At 40.9% G+C, this 21,028-nt stretch overlaps 1 protein-coding gene across 2 annotated transcripts in view; it reads right to left on the bottom strand.

The window, feature by feature from the left end:
• LOC115778739 (disintegrin and metalloproteinase domain-containing protein 10) overlaps nucleotides 1-21,028 on the bottom strand; it is a 31,496-nt gene that overhangs the window by 4,919 nt on the left and 5,549 nt on the right. For both annotated transcript variants that reach the window (XM_030727018.1, XM_030727019.1), the window contains exons 5-12: nucleotides 17,616-17,701; nucleotides 16,691-16,813; nucleotides 12,768-12,860; nucleotides 12,376-12,544; nucleotides 6,715-6,878; nucleotides 2,299-2,470; nucleotides 2,005-2,149; nucleotides 1,526-1,709 (exon numbers count right to left, since the gene is read on the bottom strand). In XM_030727018.1, the coding sequence (XP_030582878.1) occupies nucleotides 1,526-1,709; nucleotides 2,005-2,149; nucleotides 2,299-2,470; nucleotides 6,715-6,878; nucleotides 12,376-12,544; nucleotides 12,768-12,860; nucleotides 16,691-16,813; nucleotides 17,616-17,701 (1,136 nt within the window). The remainder of the gene's footprint in view (nucleotides 1-1,525; nucleotides 1,710-2,004; nucleotides 2,150-2,298; nucleotides 2,471-6,714; nucleotides 6,879-12,375; nucleotides 12,545-12,767; nucleotides 12,861-16,690; nucleotides 16,814-17,615; nucleotides 17,702-21,028) is intronic.

Genomic DNA, 21,028 nt, shown 5'->3' with positions numbered 1-21,028 from the left:
ATTACCCACATCTCCTTAAAAGCTATTCCCAGATCATCCAGAGTAGCTGAGGTTAGTACATCTGGAGAGTAATATATCCAGAAAACTGCAGTCACAGCTGGAATAAATTCATCTCTCCTGCTGAGAAGACAGTGTATCATCTGTATTTAATGCTGGAGGAAGATGGTTAAGTTGAAACTTTTATGGTGTCACGCTGTCCTGCTGTCCTGCTGGGTAACATGGGTTTTCTTTTTGTTTTGTTGAGCAATGCTGTGTTAAAATGGCACATTTGTTTACACCTTTGCCCAGCTCCTAAACACGAACACTGGCTCTTAAATGGTCTGATTATTTCCAGAGGATTTTAAATTTGTGCTACATGAAACAAAAACAGGAAGCTCTTGATTGGATTTTAATTGAGAAACTGGAAACAGCTGAACTTCTTTGCGTGCAACTCCCTTAACCATTTTTGATCACAAAGCCATTGCACAGGTCAGCTGGGGGGAGCCAGTCTATCTCCAAACAATCACAGTCTGGCTCAGAGTGACTGCACTGTCTGCACTCTCTCTCTGAGTCAGTCTGCACAGATGAGCGCAACTCGTCTTCAATGTGTCTCTTTGCAGCAGGGGACTTGACTCAGCTGGTTGCTAACTGGTTGTATTCTGGTTATATTCTTGCATAAATGCAAGGCCATTTTGCAGTTAAATCCCAGTCTTGCAGCAACTACGTCACTATTTGTGGAGGAATTTCTGAATTTCTATTTGAAATCTATGGAGGTTCTGGCTGCACTCTGAATGTAATATGAATTTCTGTGTGATGTAACAATTTTATCTCAAACAGATTGCATGTAATTACCAACTTGACCACATTCAATTGAAAACTGATAGCAAACTGACACGATCTACACAGGCTCCCCAAAATTAGACTATAGAAGATTGGAAAACCGTTGTCTGCTCTGATGAGTCTCAATTTTTGCTGTGATATTGGAATCACAGCAGAATTTAGTGTAAAAAAATGTCATCATGTCAATATGGACCAAAATCTCCAGCACCTTGTTGAATCTATGTTAAAAAGAATGAGGGTAGTTCTGAAGGTAAAAGAAGGTCTAACCTAGAGCTACCAAGGTGTGCCTAATAAAGTGTCTGATGAGTATATAAATATAATATGCAATCTTGTTCCAGGACTCTGCTATTATTTATGTTAAAATTAAATGGAAAGCAGTGGAGTTTGTTAGTAAAATTACAAAAACACATGATAAAAAACTGTAAAAGTGCTGATATTAGCAGTTTCAAATTTGCATTTTGAAAATGCAGTTAAATTCTAAAAACATGGATATTTCTAAATCCGTTTGTTTTTTTTTTGGACATGAAGAAGAAATCTGTGGGAAAGCTTCGAAATGAGCCTCACTCTGAAAGTGTATTGCCATCTGCTGCTTTCAAGGTCAAGAATGACATGCTTTGCATCATTGCTGCACACTTGCAAACTTTGCCACGTTGGGTAATGCAGTGTGTTGAGTAAGACTCTGGTGTGGTGGATGTGTCCGCCTCACCCCATTCAGGCAGACACGCGTGCCCTGACTGCAGACAGTGAGGTTTTCCTTGGCATTTGGTTCAGGACAGAGCGAGAAGAGTCCTGAGCACACACTCGCTTTCTGACAGTCTGTCTCCTCGCCGCACATCTGACCTGCTGACTTAAACTTGCAGTCCTGACCACAACACAGACCCTGACTCGGACTGATGAATGGAAGCAAAAAGACATCATAAACATACAGTCAGGATGACAGATGTGCATGAGTGCATGAGATTTTATCTTCAAACAGCGTATTGAAGATAAAATATAAACAAAATAGTTTAGATGAAAGACTGTGACACTGTGGTGTGCCACTTCAATTTAAAATGATGAAAAGAGAATTTATTAAAATCCAACCCCATAAATATTTGAGCTAAAAACATTCTGATACACTTAAACAGCTGATTAGACTTTAGGAAATCATTTTTCACAGTTTGATGTTGTGTTCATGCAAAGTACCTGCAGACTTTACCAGGCTTGAGGCGACACTGGATTCCTTCAGGCTCTTTAGCGCTGTAGCAGCAGAGGTCTGTATCGTTGTGACCGATGTCACACTCCTCACCTTCCTCTATGATCTGGTTCCCACAGATGGGATGATCACTGACTGTCCAAAATGAACAAACACGCAGATAAACACACAAGCAAACACACAAACACAGATATACCCTGAAAGGCCCAGCAAACTACCTTATTTACAGTAACTAGTGCTCAATGTAAATAGCACGCAGGTGAATACTGATATTTTTCCCTCACCCATGAAGCAGTCATCTTTCTTCAGCTTCAGGATGTTGCTGATGTGTTTGATGCTGCAGGGTGAGAATTTATCGTTGTTTTCACGCGCCCCATCTGTGGCGTAAGGAAACATCAGGTACCTGCCTTTACCGGCATCAGAGCCCAGGTTCCCACAGTTAGAGTCCTCATCATGCTGAAACACAGACACAACAGCAGATGTTTTCTTGTGAAGATATGCATCTTCACTCAGCTGCAAACAGAAGCATCAGAGATGATCTAACCAAACTGAAGACATTTGCTTCCACCTCTTAATTACATTCTGGTGAATTCAATCTCTTTACTGAACCCAGGAGCTTTTCCAGCCATGTCTGTGGACAGATCCCAGCTGAATGGCCTGTTTTTGTTTGAATTTTACTATCAATGTTCCTGTATTTTCAGCTTAAAATGCATCTGTGAAGAAGCAAATAGACTAAACTGGCATCTGTTGTCCCTCAGATGAGGACTGCAGTGTTCCAAACTAGAGTGAGCTCCTTTTGTAGAACTCACAATCTCAAGATGTCAAAGTCTCTGATGAATTAAGAGGTTCATGCAAAGACTTGACATGAACATGGAGACATGCTGAGGGAAAAGGCTTTTGTGTGGGTATTTCTGCATCTGTTCAAGATCAGTTTGAAGGAAACTTAGTGATAATTTAGTCGTCACTGTATCTGTCACTATCTGCAGCTCGGGGACTGGCAGGGCACTGTGACACAGTAGATGCTGGAACTTTTTCTTTCATGCTGAAATTTTGGTCAGCGTACATACAGCAAATGTGAATTATGTTTCCACTGTAGCGTCGTGTTCTCACGCCTCGGCTTTTTTTTTGGTGTTACCTTGTGGGGCTCCAGACTTTACACCAAAACCTGCAATCAGTTCTACTGTATACCAGAACTCTGCTTTCTCTACAGCTACTGAAAAACAGGACGAAAAGCAAAGCTATGTTCAATGCTTCCTCTTTACCTTTTGAACACCTGTAGTGGTTTTACAAAGGCTGTTTCCACAGATGTAATCTAGATGTAATTTTGAGATAAACAACACAGAAACAAGACAAATGTTTACACTAGAAAGTTTTTCCACTTGAGTAAAAACATGGTGTGCTGTTTCCTTGAAATGTATCTGGTACTGAATGTTTCTTTTATAAACATATATAAGCTGTACATGAGAAAAAAAAAAGGAGCAGAACAACAAAATATTCAAGAATGAGGTGTAATATAATCAACAAATATAAAAAAGTATGATTCATGGAGCAGCACTGAAATGTAGGGATATTGAATGGGATATAATTAAGCTGTTTGTTTTTACTTTTTAAAGTTGTTGTATTGTTTGTATTTTGATTGTTTTCCACAGTTATCTTCATTTAACGTCTCTTCTTTCATCTGCTTCCTTTGATGTTCACCACAGCAGATCAGCTGTCTCTATCTCACCCCGTCCTATTCTGTCACATCAACCCTTTGCATCTTCTCTCTCATTACATCCCTTTCTTCTTCCCTGAAAGAAGGACAATCCCTCCTCTGCACAGGTCCAAATCACCTCAGCATTGCCTCTGTAACTGTTTGTGCTACTGCTCCGCCTGAGCTGTGCCTCTGACATACTGTACCCTATCTCTCCCAATAAAAATCTTCAGCATCTTCAACTCTGCCACCTCCAACTCCACCTGTCTTTTTGTTATTGTGTAAAGCATCATTTAGTCATATGGTTTAAATGAATGGCATTATATGCTATGGCTTCAGTCAACAACTTTTTCTGACCATGTATGTTATACAACCTCAACTCTGAAAATGTTGTAGATGCTGTGTAAAATATAAATACAAAATGATTTGCAATGACTTGCATATCTCATAAACACATATTTTACTCACAGCAGAACACCAAAAGCATGTCAAATTTTTAAACTGAGACGTTTTAGTAATTCGTGAAAAATATTAGCTCATTTTGAATTTGAAGGCAGCAACATGTTTCAGAAAAGTTGGGATGGGGCAACAAATAAACAAATCAAAACTGACATAAATGTTAACAGGTTAACATCTGGAAAATAATGTGATTATAGAAGATTAAGATTAAGCCAATAGGAAAGAAATGACCTTCAAAAATTCATGTGTTGTTGCTGAATCTCCATGCTGAGTTGCAGCCTGTAATGGTAAAGATGTTCCCTGTGAAAAGTTTGGTCTTGTTTCCACCTTCATAAACACAACTCTATTACCCCAATTTATCTTCACACTTATTTATGCCTCTCATTTTTTAAAAGTCAGTGTACAGATGCATGAGTGGGAAAGGAAATAGGCCAAAGGCCAAAGTGGCTTTTTAATCAAAATTCCCTCTGCATCACAGTCCACCCCTCTCTTTTTGTGCCTCTTCAAGCCTGTGCAGCCTGGAAACATGCCTGTCGCAGGAGCAAGGACATGAGAGTGGCCGGGGTGTGCTTACAGTAGTTTAATTTATAAAAAGCCTGCAGGGACTGACATAGCAGAACTAATCTGCTCAGGAATGCCTCAGAGGGCTCAGAGTGAAAAGAGAGTGTGGAGTGATGCTGGCATTTTGAGCAGCAGGAGAAAGGCTGGAGGTGTTAGCATCTGTCAGACATGGCAAGGTGCAGGCATTTGTGTGCATATATGAAGTGCGTGCTGCTATTGGAGTAGTGGAAGAAGCTGCCAGGGCTTGGATATGGAAACAAACAGAGAGTAGCCATAGGACACACGTGACTGACATCAGAGTTCCTCCTGTTCTCTTGTTCGAGATGTTCCAGTGGGCCTGAGCCAGGGGTCCCTATAAAGCAAACTAGTCAATAAAGGACAAGGTCTCTAACGCCCACAGAAGTGAATCATTCACAGACAATTTGTTCCAGTGCAAACAGCTCTGTATGCCCATGTGTGAGAATATATGACGTAACATTTTGAATCTCTGGGATTCATCACGTTCAACAAGCAGCTGGAGTAGTTTTATGTTTAAATAAAAGATAAAAAGGATTCTGGGTGAAACTAGCAAACAGACATACAAAAAACACTGAATATGAAACGTTCAAATCGAATGAAAAGTCTCCTCATGTTTTACACGATATGGCTGCCTTCCAGACAAGCCATGATGCATAAATTAATCATGAGTAACAGTGATATGACTGTTTTCTTGGTGATGAGCAGTCTCATAAAGAAAAAGTGTAAATCAGTAATTTTCATTAGGCTTATTTATCAGAGTAAGACTGTCATTTCAACATTCAACATTGCTGGCTCTAAATGATTATTTGCTTTTCCAACACAGGTAAGCCTTCAGTCAGAAATCACCTCAGACCTGTCGCACTGATACGCTTGGGCCCGCCCTGGCCCGCCCACCCAAGCCAGATCACTAATCAAGCTAATAATAGTGGTGCCCCCCTGTTGGACTTCATAAGCCCCCCTTAAGACTGAGATCTGGCGATGGGACTGAATCACCTGGCCTTATTTCAGTGTGTATCACTAATGCTAAGCTAATGCTAGCGCTTTACTGTCACTGAAGAGCTTCAAAGTACTGGCTGTCTCTTAAGGGCCCGCCACAGCATTTCAAACAGGTTGAGGTTTGGACTTTGGTTGGGCCGTTACAACACCTTGATTCTTTTCTTTTTTAGCCATTTTAGCCACCTTTGTAGATTTGCTGCTCTGTCTGGGATAACTGTTCAGATCCATCTTTGGAAACCTGTTGCCATGCTCTTGCTAGCGAGAAGAGGCTTTCTTCTGGCAACCCTTCCAAACACACTTGTTCAGTCATTAATAACTGTGCTGTCATGAAGTTTAGCATGTAATGTGCTAACGAGGCCTGTAGTTCCTCAGATGTAGCTCTTGGGATTTGTGGAGTTTCTCTGAGTATTACACGTTCTGGGGTGAATTTGCTGTAGTGTCCACTCCTGTGAAGATTGTGGCACTGTGTTAACACACACTTGAATGCTCCAGACCACCAAACTATCAACACCTCTGCTTTTGGACATTGTATTTCACTTGTTTTGTGTTTACTATGCAAACTGGCAACTTGGAAATAAGCAAACAAATTGTTGGTAACTGGCAAAAAAAAAAAAAAAAAATGCGTTTCCATTTTCCTTTTTTAAATTGCTTGACCCAAAGTGTTTGTAAGCGAGTTGGTTAATCAGGCATGCACAAGAGCGGGCTCAGAGAACTGGAACATCATAATCAGCATCGTCTTTGTTAGCAAATGCCCTGAAAAAGTCCTGCTCTGCAACATCAGACTGTCTGCAGCTGCCTCTACCATTTATACAAAAGGCCTCGTGTTTGACCTTCCACGTATAATTTGAACCACTACTGATATGTCAACAAATATCAACATATGCATAAAATATTTATAAAATCATGGTTGAACTGTAATCATGAGCTTTTCCTTTTTTTGGCTTTTTGGCTGGTGTTTTTGGTGGCTACTGACCGGAGATCCGAGGCTGTGGCCGAACTCATGTGCCAAGGTGAGCTGGACTTGTCGAGGAGGCAGAAACTGTCCGTAGTTCTGAATCGTGACCAAACCTGTATTCAGGGTGGCGGTAGCACCGTTTTTGATGGTCGTGGGCCGTGAACACACTCCTCCCCAATTTCCTTAAACAAAGAATATAGAAGATTAAAACAGAGATTTGTCAAATCGAGTGCAAAGAGTTTGAAGACCCAAATGCAGACACACAAAGGCAGGCCATGGAGAACTGGAAACAAGTCGTTTATTTGGCTGATGGCTGCATTACTAGCAGAGGCGAAACATAAAACAGAAACTGAGGATATAAAAAAAATGACAAGAGAAAATAGCTGTATCCATGATTTTGTGTTACAGAATTTACAAATTGCACCTTGTAAACATTATGATTTATTGATTTATGATTTATGTTCTTTAAATATTTTACACATACAGTATATTTATTCACCCATCTTCAATGTACTGCCACCTGAATTATTTCTTATATTTGTATAGTTGTCTGTATGCTATGCTGCAACCAGATTACCCACATAGGATTTTAAAAAACACTGAAGATGTATATCAGCACCTCAGGAAGGCAGAAATGTAGATTATGGTAAAACTGTAACATCATAAATGCCTCCAGAGCTGATAAAGAAGATTTAACAGTCAAACAGCAAAGAGCTGCAGACCTAATTAAAGCATGACTACCTGTATTTTGCAGGGTGATAAGGTTGCACAAGTGACCTTGTGCTACTGTAAATACTTTAAACCAACAATGCTTTACTACTGAGGCTCCAGTTTGGGGTGTGGCTAGACAGTCAGGTGGCCCTGCTGAACTCTCTGTTTTACATCAAAACCTCTGGTGGTCTTCATTGCCTTTTAGTGTATGTAAGGCCCCTGAAAGCCATTCCTACAATTACAAACAGCTGTCCACATTCACATGGATGGATATCTGGGAAGTGATGTCACCTTAAAGCCAGCCAGCCAGACAGACAGCTCAACAGAAACCAGTCCAATTGGTCAGGCTGCACACCTATTGTATGGTGGCTTAGAAAAACTGTTCACTGAATAAAGTATGGTGTAAATCCCAGTAGTCTGACATAGTCATCTTATAGGATCAGTCCTTCTCATTCTGAACTAAACACTGAACCTTGGAGCAGTCTAACCCCTTTTTTTCCAAGCCCAGAAACATAAGTGACCACCAAGTCATCCAGCTGGGGATACTTCATTGTCTCCATCCTATCTCTTCATTGGTTCACACATACTTGTATTGTTGTTTTAGGTTGGAGGTCTTGGCAGTCATGTGAATTTTATGTAATATCCTCTTACATAATGTGGTCAACACCACCATTTTCGGCGGGAAAAGCTTGCAAGGTACGTGTGTGTTTCAGAGAAAACTGAGTTCACCAGGTGTCACTGAGGACAGTGGGAAAAATGGCATCTGGATCTCCCACCTGCATGTGTTTGTCACACAGTGGTTCCAGGTGTGACGTATAGGAAGGATCTGAGACAATCAGAGGCCAAAAGAAAAAACAAAACAAAAGCAAAAGCGTACCCGATCTCTGCTGTTGTGGTAACAAAGAGGGTACAGTACAGGTTAGAGGCAGTGGCTAATAAAATGTCTTTTAGATAAGTGAAGGGGGCTCAAGACAATTTTATCTTTTGGTAATTGATATCACATGATGGCAGTAAGGTGGAAGCACAGTGAGAGTTTTAAACTTTAGATAAAAGCACATAAAGAGTTCAGATAAATTCTCATTACTAAAAATCCTCTTCATAGCTAAAAGGCAAACTGCCAAACCTGGCTGCTTTTCTCTTCGGTTCCCTGTTTTTTGACCTGAAATGGTCCCCCTCATGGGCTATTCAAGGAGCTGGATTTCCTAGAAAGAGTGTTAAGGGTCTGCGCTGTGGGTTTTGGCAACGAGTGCAAAGAGCGGCTGTGCTCTTGTCCCCTCCTTCTTTCCTGCTCGTCTTTGACACAGAAAGGAAGTGTACAGAAAGACTCCTATTATTAGCCTGCTGGATAAACACAGTCTGCATGAGCAAACAATCAACTGGATCGCTTGTACCTAATGCACACACACTCAACATCAGCAGGAAACATCCATACTGTATATACATACACTCACAGCGAAAAAAAAACAAAACAAAAACAGTGACACAGCATCAGTTAACATCAAAGTGCACACAGACAATGAGATGCTCATATAGCGCACGCACGCGCACACACACACACACACACACACACACACACACACACACACACACACACACGGTTTTAGGGTAAATGAACAAACAATAGCAAAGAGCCAAAGGGTCTTTCCTTAGAACATTTGGGGGAGGAGAGGGTGTTAGAGTGCCCAAATAAGACCTTTAACAGCACAAACAGACACAGTGTGCATTTTGAGTGCCAAAAACAACAGCCAGAGTTCTCAAAAATGACACTAGTACTACTCAGGAAGGCAACCAAATATACAGTAAATAATGTACCTATATACAGGCTCCCACGCAAGGCTGTCTTTGTCTCCAGAGTTCAATGACCTCCTTGCAAATGTGTGTGGGGTTTATTCGCCGTGTTATGAGGCTGTTTCAGTGTTTTTACTGGTCAGAGACTAAAGACTTAATCTGCCTGGAATGCAGCACAGCTCTTAATCAACCTGAGTCTTGTTCTTTGTGTGTTTTTTGATCTCCATAATGTCAATATAATAAAATGAAACTACTGAAAACTATTTTATTGAAAGGATTTGATGACAACTTTGTAAGCAATAAGAAGGCCAGGTGATCAGACAGGTGACAAATAATTCCATGTCGGGACCACAGCTATTGTTGAACAGTTTGTGACTCTTGAAGCTATTGCACTAAAATGCAAGCTTTCAGCCAACTGTGCAACTTTTTGTGTTTGGCTGAGTTTTCATTGCAGCATTTCCTCAAAGTTTCTGCATGTTTAATGTGTGTGTGTGTACGTGTGTGTGTGTGTGTGTGTGTGTGTTGGACATATCTGAAAGGTTCAGTGTCTTTTAATTACAGAGCACTGAGCATTCAAGGCCACTGTGAAGACTCAGCAACAATAAACATAATTTATGGAAACTCACTGTCTTAGTTTTGGTTTGAAACTCTGAATTGAATGAAATGTTTGGGCCCCAACCCCCCATCTTCCTCCAATGTAGAAACACACAACTTGGAGGGGTTAGAGGAGGAGTCTGGTGTGGTGAATGGGGGTTGTGTGTGTCCACATGTGAGTGAATGCTGCACTTTGCTGTAGCTACAGAAGGCATCATGGTCTGTTTAAAGTCCTGTTTTAAAAACCACCAGTAAACCCATGACACAGAGGTCGAGTGTATTCATATGTGGAGGTCAGACCTCTCTGCTGTTTCTTAAGGGCAGTCACATGGGCCTGAACAGTTACAAGAGTATAACCGCTACTATGAATCCACAATGTGTGTGTTTGCATGTGTGTGTGTGTGTGTGTGTGTGTGTGTGTGTGTGTGTGTGTGTGTGTGTGTGCTGGTCATGTGAGATGTCACCATGGCAAACACGCTGTGGAATGCAGCCTCCAATCCTCTCTAAGACATCTAGTAACGGCTCTGTGTGTGTGTGTGTGTGTGTGTGTGTGTGTGTGTGTGTGTGTGTGTGTGTGTGTGTGTGTGTGTGTGTGTGTTGGACATATCTGAAAGGTTCAGCACTCCCTAATCAAATGTCATTCTGGTAGTCTGCTCTCACGCCCCTGAATTTAGCCAATGAAAATCTGCATGTGAGACACAGAAACAAGCAAGAAGAACCTCCTACTACAACAATTCCCACCAGTGATACTAACACCAGTGATACTACACACATACCGGAGCTGTATGAACTAATACAGGACTGTTGTGGAAAGTGTGAAGGGAGTTAAGGTATCATAATGTTTGTCTCATTTGTCCATCCAGGTTTACATGTAATAAATAAACTCATCATAGTTTAAAAAGAAATGCAACATGAAACAAGCATGCAAATCACCGAGGACTATTAGGATTTCTCAGACCAAAACACTGCTTCTATAAAAGCCTTGAAATGGGAGATGTACAATTCCTGTAACCCAGGTAATGTGTGCAACATTGTCATTTGATCAAGGAAAACCAAATGATTCTTAGATGCATTTTTAGGGCAATTTCAGTGCATTGTTGCATTTCTGTGCTAATAAAACATATCTCTCTATACAGTTCTTGCACCCACTTTGATACCTCAATTAATGCACATACTCAAAAGTCCACATCAGTGTCATGTCCTGGGCCGTTTGCCCAGCGTTTTGTGTTTGGTTTCATATTTCCTGAGTTTTTGTCCCCAGTATGTTTTGATTCTTGTTCCTTCTTTGTCCCTGTCTCCCCCTGTATCTATGGTCTTGTGTCTGTTTTGTCAGCTTGTCTGTCCTCTGACCCTCGGTGTTTCTTATGGTGTTTTATTCCTAGTGTTGTGACTAGTCTGCGTCTCTGTCCTGAGTCTGTGTGCCAGTTCCCTGTGTTGAGTCTGCATGTTCCTGGGTTAGTCACTTTCTGTTTTATTTTGACAGTCTGGTTTTCCCTGTGCTTTGTGTTTAGTTTTGCTTCCCCTGTGTTATTAATTTCATTTGCCTCACCTGCTGTGCCCTGCTGTTTCCACTTGCCCTGATTACCCATTGTGTATTTAAGCCCTCAGTTTCCATTTGTTCTTTGTCGCGTCGTTGATGTTTTCGTGCCATTGTGTTCCTGTGTTTTCCCTGCGTCACCCTCTGTAGGATTTTTGTATTCATTACCCCCCAACCTTAATAAACCCCTTTTTAGTTATGCCTATCTCTGGAGTCCTGCGTTTTGGTCCATCCTCGCCCGTCTCATCGCTGGCCGTGACAATCAGTATGAATGCAGTTCATTTCATGCTGAAACTACACATTCCCTGACTTCTGATTCACCTCAGTTATGGGTCAGATAATTCACACTGATCTGGAAACTGTGAGTGTGTTGAACGTGACCCTTGGCAAGCTGCTGTCAAGCCCAGGGAGTCCTGGGAGCCAGATCAGAAGCTGCTCTGAGAGAAAGGTTATCTTGAAGTTATAGTCAAATTATACATTAGACAACTACTCTAACACCTTTTATTTTGTTCACAGCGAGCGAGTACCAGTTGTTTCTTGCCTCTGGTACATGTTGCATAGGTGCCAACCGTGGAGTATTATCAGTAGTGACAATGCATGTGATGGCAATAGCATCATGTTGTTTGCTGCCTGTGAGAAAGAGGACTGATCCTGTGTTGTCTGGACTTCATGTGGGAAAACAGCTAGTTTAGTTCATCCAACTCTTGGCAACAGAAAAATCATTGAGCTGTTCCTTTAAGGTTAAGTCCACAGTTTAGATCATACAGATACGTGAGACTGAAGTCATGCTAAGAATGCGTTTGAAACGTCCACTCGGTCATCTACTATAAAATATTCACATGGCCCACTAGCTATTACAAAAGTCCAGAAAAGTGTTGACCACTTGGTGTTCTTAGTTATCTCTCTTACTAACACAATATCAGAAATCTTTACCACCATGGATCCAATGTATGACTGGCATATTTTAATCCAGCTAATGCCACCTAAGAAAAGACTGCCATCCCTCTGCTCAAAGCTGGCGAGATTTGTACATGTGTCACGGTACTCACCACCTTTGCCTTCCCAGGCAAGCCCCAGCACTCCGCTGTAGTCTCTGTTGGTGAGCAGGTAGGAGAGGCAGAAGTTGCCCCAGTTCTTCTCAGAGTACAGACTTAACAGCTTCTCGGGGCCAGTGTACAGAGGATACAGAGGGTCATTTTTTTCCTCTTCTGTTACTACCTGGAGACAGAGAAACAAATTGAGCTCACTAGACATAAAAGTGCAGGAATTACCACCCCACACCCCACAACTGTGAGAAATGAGCTCCTGTTTCTCATCAGCTTAACCACTTCACACTGATACGTTTACCCAATTAGCTCAATAAAAAGCTTTTTCCAAGACTATCTGTTCATGGCATGATTTTGAATGTGTGAAAGTCATCTGCAAGAGAAGAACAGCTTACTTTGAGGGACATGACTTTGAAGTTGATCAGCTTTATTCCATCAAAGTCCACTTTGTCGTAGATGTCATTCACAGCCCGCATGTAGGAGGCAACCTGAGAAACAATACTTAATGTGAGAAACACTAGATCAACAGACATCTCTCAGGAATCAAGCACTTTCACAATTTCACTGTCAATTTAGCTTAAAGAGCAAATTTATTGCTCTTTAAGCAATAAATTTGATATTTTCTTTAAGTTGACCCTCCCCTGGTTTTCTAAGAAGATTAAACAATACAAATATTTTGATCTCACTGTGGCTGTAATCTATTTAAATGAGTCATGTCAGGCAATCTGTGGTTGTGGTTGGCACAGTTTGTGCACACCAGTCACATGCAGAGGTTTGACTCTATACAGCAGGAGATGGACTAACAAAAGAACCTGCGGGAAAATGTTCACAAATGTAAATATTGACATTAAAACCAGGTCAGCAGCCACTGACAACAATATGTGGCTTATTTACACTCCACGAACCCATCACAGCATCACTTACAGCATATTTTCTCACCCTTTGCAACAAAGGTCTGGCACTAAGCCAGAGGCAACATATGTGCTTGTTTGAGGTGGAAAGAATCTGAGGTGGGTCAAAGAGGTGGAGAAAGGCTGGACAGCAGAGCGAAAAATAAGAGTGTGGCCAAAAAAAACCAAAACAAAACAAAAAGTTAGGGACAAACTGACTTACTCATTAACTGACCTTGTTTTTACTAATAAGAGATTTTAAAAGGATAAATACAAACCACATGACACATTACAATTGAGAAAAAAGTATTACTTGTCCAGACCTGGATCAAATTCTGAGAGCATGAACTCACATCTGTGCACTTATCTTGTTTTATCACAAAAATAATGATTCTTTATTGGTTTTAATCAGAAGGAATTAGAAAGATAATCATACTGAAGTTGTGTTTTTGCATTATCATATCATCTTGTAACTACACTTGATTTAAACATGGTACTTCATGTGACCTCTGGTCTGTTTACATTACTGACTGAAGTGAAGCCGGGACACTAGCAGACAGGCAGATTATAGCCCAGTGTGTCCTCTAAATTCAACACAGGTTTCCAAGTTCAGAGTTGGTTTCCACTTGAGCTGTCAAAGAAAATTCTTCTGAAAATCCACCAACTACTCCTCAATAAATCTCAAAGGTTCCTGCAATAATTTTGCTGCTTTGTTAAGGTCAAAGAACTCAGAGTGAGAATGGTCAAAGATGTATTCAGTGTAATTAACCACTTTAGAGAGGGATCGTTTTAGCTTGATGTACTACAGTAAAGTTGTAGAAATATTGCAGAGGCAATATAGTAGACATAATTGTAGTCCAGGCAAGTAGTTTATAGGCTGCCAGTTTGAAGGCAGATGTTGTAATTACATATGCAATCCTTGCACAAAAATAATAACTGTACAAAAACATATTTATAGTGGAGACATAGCACTTAAAGCATCCCATATAGAAATCTGTAGGAGAATTGTGTCACACCAAAGAGCCAAACATCAGCAATTTCATTGCAGCAACTCAAAATGGTACTCAGTAGTTTGTATGGTCCCCCCACATGCTTGTATGCGTGCCTGAAAACACCAAGAAATGCTCCTAATGAGACAGCAGATGGTGTCCTGGATGATCTCTTCCCAGATCTGGACCAAGGCATCACTGAGCTCCTGGACAGTCTGAGGTGCAACCTGGTGACATCAGATGGACTGAAACATAATGTCCCAGAGGTTTTCCATTGGCTTTAGGTCAGGCGAGGGTGGGGTCAGCCAATAGTATCAATTCTTTCATCCTCCAGGAATTGCCTGCATACTCTTGCCACATGAGGTCAGGCATTGTTGTGCACCAGGAGAAACCAAATGTCTGTCACATGTGCTCAGGGTGAACCTGCTCTCATCTGTGAAAAGCACAGGATGCTAGTGGTGGACCTGCCAATTGTGGAATTTTATGGCAAATGCCAGTTGGGCTCAATGGGTGCTGGGCAGTGAGCACAGGGCCCACTAGAGGAAGTCGGGCCCTCAGGCCACTCTTATGAAATCTGTTTCTGATTGTTTGGTCAGAGACATTCACAGTCATTCTGTAAGGCGCTGTCAATGCTCATCCTGCTCCTTGAAAAAAGGAGCAGATACTGTTTCTGCTGATGGGTTAAGGAATGGTTAACTTTTCTACCCTAATTAAGCACTCAAAGCATTTATATAACATGTTTACATTAATCCATTCACACGAGCACTTCCATATGTAACTAAGCTAAGTGCTTATTGTCTAACATTCACACTCCAACGCTTGCATCAGCGAGTAACTTGGGTTTCAGTATCTTGCCCAAGGACACTTTGGCACGCATCCCCGGAGCAGCCAGGAATCAAACCACCAACCTTCCAATTAGTAGGTGACCTGCTGTACCAACCGAGCCACAGCCACCTTCTACAGTCCTTGACATGTCTCCTCGACATGCTCCATACTCCTGAGACTATGCTGGGAGACACAGTGAACCTTATTGCAATGGCATGTATTGATGTGCCATGGAGGAGGTGGACTACCTGTGCAACCTCTGTAGGGTCCTGGTATCACCTCATGCTATCAGTAGTGACACTGACACTAGCCAAATGCAAAACAAGTGAAAATATGGTCAGAAAAGAAGGACTTTAACTTTAGCCTATACTGTGGAGGGATTTTCCTGCTTCAGAGCTCCATGTGTCAAAATGAAGAAAAGAGAGGATGGGCCATGGGTACTTTATGAGGCTGCAAGCTGTCCACTCCATCAGAAGGTAGAAATGGTACTAGAATTTTCAGTGCTGGTTTGGTTTGGATGGGTAAGACCATGTTTGGCTCAGCCAACCCCAGCCCGTAGATATTGTCTGCTTGACATCTGTGTCCAAGAGTGGGTGAAAAGGTTAGGGCAAGATAAGGTAAAGTAAGGTAAATATGGTCCATTTACCATTAACCATCCATTTAACATCTAAGCTTAACTTTGTTCTTGGTATGACAGTTTTATAGTTGTTACTACAAAACACAGAACATATTGAAGACATGTGCAGCTGGTTAGAGTGCCAGGCCTTTACACCTGACACAGAGCCTCATGTAGCTGTTTGCACCCAGTGTGACATAATGTTCCTGCAGTGTGTTGTGCCAGGCTGCTGTGTGCGTCAGAGCAGGGCCTGACATTTGTCCCTTCATTCAGCCTCAAGGTAGTAAACACTTGGTCTTTTATATAGGTAAATAATACTCTGCTGCAACACGATTTGTTGTCCACTCGTCCATTAAATGCTGGTTGCTATAAAACCACACAAAAGAAGTTTAAACCGTGACCAAAATCCAACCTTAACCCAGCACAATGCTTCTCTGATATAAGATTAAAAACAGAAATCTTGAATTTATTCACATATATATGTGAGAGCAGGCATACAGTGACACCATAAATGGAACTGCTTGGAGGAAGTAGTTATATAAAAGGAGAGCAGTAGATACCCTTGTATTTAGTATACAGAGGGGATTTTTTTTGTCTGTAATTGGAAACAAGAAGCTTGAATGATAATTTGAAATCTGTTCACCTCACAGGGAAATGATTGTGAAAGTTTTACTATCGAGAATGACATTAAGTAGACTATGGTTAAAGCACCATGTAACCAAAATACTGCAGGATGTCCCATTGGAGAAACACTGTGTTCTCTCAAATGAGTGACCTGCATACCCTGCCGTTTTGTCTGTGCTGTCAAAAAAGTACAAAGAATCAGATCTTTTCTTAGCTTTAATTTGTTTTCTTACAAACTAATACATTTCCCATTTAGCCGTGAATCTTTCTAACTTTTGCAGCAATCCTTAATATCTGAGGAAAGTTAACTAAACTTCTCATATAAAAGTGAAACTGTGACCAATAATGTTTAAAGACAGTTTTGAACTAGTCACCTGAGCCACAACAGCTTCAGGAGACTTGAATCTTGTGTAGTAGTGGTAGTCAGCATGAAAGTGAAGGAGACAGGTGGTCTTTGACTCATCCACTGCTCTTCTTGCCTGGCTCACTGGTGCCTCCTGTGGATTAAAATGCAAGGATGGGAGATGGAACTGTAATATAGTGCATAGCAGCTTGTCACTACAAAGTTCTTAAATGTCAGAAAAGATTTAGGAAAAAAGGTATCAAAAAGTGGTGAAAACCACAAATGAGATTTAAAAAAAAAATCACAGCAATTTAAACTGAGGCTTTCTGAAGGCAAATGTTGACATAGTGCTGGCACTCATGACCTAGCGGAAATGGGGACAGGTTGTGGCAGGAACACAGCTTGGATGCTTAACTGGGAAAAACATCTGTTCAGACCATCTCATGACAGAACAGTGGAAGTGATCTCTGACAGGAGGTATGTTGTTAAAAATGGATTCATACCAATGTCCCAACATCCACTGTTGACAATAGACTTTGAGACCACCACCCACTTGGTCAAAGGTTACTAATTTTCAACATGCCCAAGGGGGAAATTAAAATAATTCATATAGCAGCTGTTTATAACAGCTGGTTTTATCATTTTAAAGCCAAGGTCGTCTGTAAAGAGACCGCTCAGCTCGGTTGGTCACCATGCTACTGTTGGTGTGATGACAGCCTTCTGGAGTTATAAGCAGTAATTTACTTTTGGTGAGGCCCAATAAAAGTGAATGAATGGTGAGTTATAAAAGATGAAAATCAGACACGTGAGTTAATTTCCTCCACAAACATTTATGGGTTTGGCTATAAATAAAGATTACAAAGGAGGAAAGTTTGAGAGAGCTGACAGAAAAAGAAAGTGGATACAGTGGACATGTTTTTGTGGTGCTTATTCAGTTCACGTTTGGACGGTCCTACCTCACTAGGTCTGAGGTTTTGGGCGAGGAGGTTTAGATGTTTTGCGGCACAGAATCCATCAGGGCCAGAAGTCATGTATGACAGGGCTGCACAGAAACACAGATATTTGCAGTCACAAAAATAGTTAATCAGCTGTGTTCTTCTCCTGCTACTTTAGTCCAATAAACACAACGATGTAGATAGCCTAGCAAATGCTGTAGTGAGCGATGTTTGTCCATGTTCATTCAGTCTCCAATCATAATAAATAACTCAGCAGAGATCAAAGGTTTGTTCAACCTGCAACTATTCCTATTTATTGGAACAAACGAGACATTGAGAAAGTTAACAATAAACACATGATGCAATGTGGTCTTCAGCAACAGCGTGATCTTCGGAAAATATTTGTTTGTGCAGAAATTATTACCGTAATTTACTGCTGCATGTTTCCTTCTCTAGGGAAAATGGATTGATTGGACCACTGAAACATTTCCTACATGTACCAACTTCTAGAACGAGCCCCGAGATTTTATTTTGGTCAAATGTGGGAAATACCACACAGTTCTTACCACACAGGGAACTGTTGGCAATGGTGCCACCATGTCACAAAATCAATAGAGATTTTTATTTGTGTTTAATTTGATGTTTCCTGATACGCTGCCTTACCTTTTAAGGTTTTGCAAACATTGAAAGTCTCCAAGTTTGAAGCAAAGTCAAGGCTGTGCGATGTTTGTTGTGTACTCAGTAGTTATGCAAGGTCACAATAATTACTTTACTCCTCTAATAGGAAAATATATGATTGCTTTTGGATTTTAATGACAACTTTTGACGTTATTTCTTCTACACCTGATCCTACTTTATTTTACATCCGTTTCTTTACATTTGTTTTTCAGTGCCAAATGCAAACTAATATCAACAATTAGAAAAAACAGAAATAAAATATTTTTAGAAAAAATCTCAAGTGAGAGGCTCTGAAAACTAAGAACTTACATTAAACTTGCATTTTGTGTTTAAGATTATACACATCACATGATACAGATCAGTCATGCGGTGTCACACTTGAATTTACTAGCGAGAACAAAAGCTGGGGATTGGCTCCTTGTGATCAGCCTTTCTTGCAGCTAACATGGGCAGAAGCACCCTCACATTTACAGACACTTTATAAATAGTTCTGCATTTGGAAACCAGCACAGTGATCTGGAGTGGGAGCAATGGAGCTGCCTGTGGAAATGATATTATAACTGCTAGTCTGATTTCATTAAAACATTGTCCATGATTTGTAACACCTCTGGGATGGCTGCCTCATTCAGTCTGATGCAAGAATGATGGATTTGCAGCCATGGGAGGCATTGCTTTTGCATGAATTGGCGCGTCATGTTGCACTGAAAAAGCCACAGAATTTCATAAAAATGCAAGAAGGCAAAAGGTGCTCGTAGTGAAAGAGTATAAGGTTTACATTCAGGGAACCGGCCAAATGTTAAGTAATGCACTGCTGCACCACATGATGTAGTGTAGGCAATGTAGGCAATTGGTTTTAGTGGATCATTTAAGATTGTCGCACAAAAAACAAACTTCACCAGCTTCATTAATGCTAAGCAAATATTCTTGAAATCCACAGTTAAAGTAGAGCCGTATGCAAAATGATAAAGTGACTTTAAAGGATAATGCAAATGCAAAGTGTGTGTGTGTGTGTGTGTGTGCGCACACGCGTGTGTAGGTTCATATGTGTGCATGTGTGTCACACATGAACCTACAGTGAAAGAAAGTGAACACATGATTGGATCACACCATGCTGCCAAAGTCCTTCAGCCAATCAGAAACCTGTAATTCATCCCGTACATGACACGAGTGGGGGTGGGTATAGACGTAGAGGCCTAAATGCTGGGTGTCGACAGCCCACGGACTGAATTATTTCCAGACCACATGCCCAATGCTCTCAGTCTTTCTTAGTTTGTTAAAGAGTCTCACAGCAGCAGATAAATCTTTGTGTAGTCACACTTGCAAGCAAATACTTTCTTGATCATGATAAAACAAGATTTATTCAGAAATACACTAATTTTTTTCCAACTGGAAACCACTGACAACAACTTAATGGCTTTCACTAGGCTGGTGAGAGCCACTTAATCAATCAGTTGCAAAACCTTGTACAGTCAGTACAGAAACAGAAAAGGATTTTCCCAGATGGAAAATGAGTGTCACATTTCAGCCAAGACCTTTATTTCCAACAGCTGCTGGAGCTGAAGTCTCATTCCAGCTTTTAGTGTAGCAGCTACAGTATTTACACACCAAACACAATGCTACAATCCTGCCACACGATCACAGAACATGCACGCTACATTTAAATCTTTATTGGATACTTTGCTCATGCATAAATTGTTGTATTGTGGTGAAGGGGTTTGGATTGCTGGGGAGGAAGCCCCGTACTGGCTGAAAAAAGCCACTGAGATGGGAAATGAAGAATATGTGTGTATGGGAGGCCTCCTTTTTTGGCCTAGAGTTACTGTTTTAGTGCCTCATGTAAGGACCCAAAGCTTGTCCAGTCTCTGTTGTGGTTGGGCTAAGTGTCTTCTGTTTCAACATAAATACAATTGTTATGGATAACTTGTATAATAATTTTATGAACCTTAATGGACCAACCATCTTTCCATTTTCATGGTCACAGGGGGACTGGAGCCTATGCCAGCTGTCACAGGATGAGAGTTGGGATACACTGTGGGGAAGGGTCATCCATCTATCACACAGCCTTCTTAGACTGTGGATCACTTTATTAAATTTCATTTTTGAACATCTGCTATATTCTGTAAACCCACTTTCTTATTTTCACACATAACTTATTAATTAAAAAAAAAAGTCTAAGTGTCAAAACAGCAAAATAACTTAAATAACTTCTATGACAAACTTGTATCGGTGCGCATGACTCATGAACACATGTCCATTGCCTAAATTAAATCTTTGATCTAACAGTTATTAAGTAGCCTCACAGTTTGCCAAATGATGTCATTTACACATTAAATGGGAAGTTGCCTGCCTACCCTAGTCCAGATATTTCCTATCAACCCACATCTTCTCTATTCATGCCATTTGTGAGACTTAAAAAAACTAAAGCGGAATCTGCTTCCCACTTTGAATGATGCTGGCTGACTGTTTGTTTGGAATGATGTGGAAATCATAAGAACAGTCACCCTTAGCCGCTTTCACAAATGCGTTGAACTTTTCTAGAAATTACCCGACAGAGTTGCGTTTGTGCGTCGGGCTGTGTTGGAACTGATTAAACAGTTTTAAACATGCGAAGTTCAAAGTCTGTGTGAGGTTCTAGTGCCCAGATTTACTTGTTGTGAGACTTGCCTCCCACAAGCTTGGATTAGGAAGCACCCTCACCTGAACTAAACAGAGGATTTCAAGCAGTGAGAACAAGGCTGACACAAATACCTCCCTTT

This window comes from Archocentrus centrarchus, chromosome 4 (assembly GCF_007364275.1).
Source record: "Archocentrus centrarchus isolate MPI-CPG fArcCen1 chromosome 4, fArcCen1, whole genome shotgun sequence".
Taxonomy (NCBI): domain Eukaryota; kingdom Metazoa; phylum Chordata; class Actinopteri; order Cichliformes; family Cichlidae; genus Archocentrus; species Archocentrus centrarchus.
This window is presented reverse-complemented; position numbering and strand designations above follow the sequence as displayed.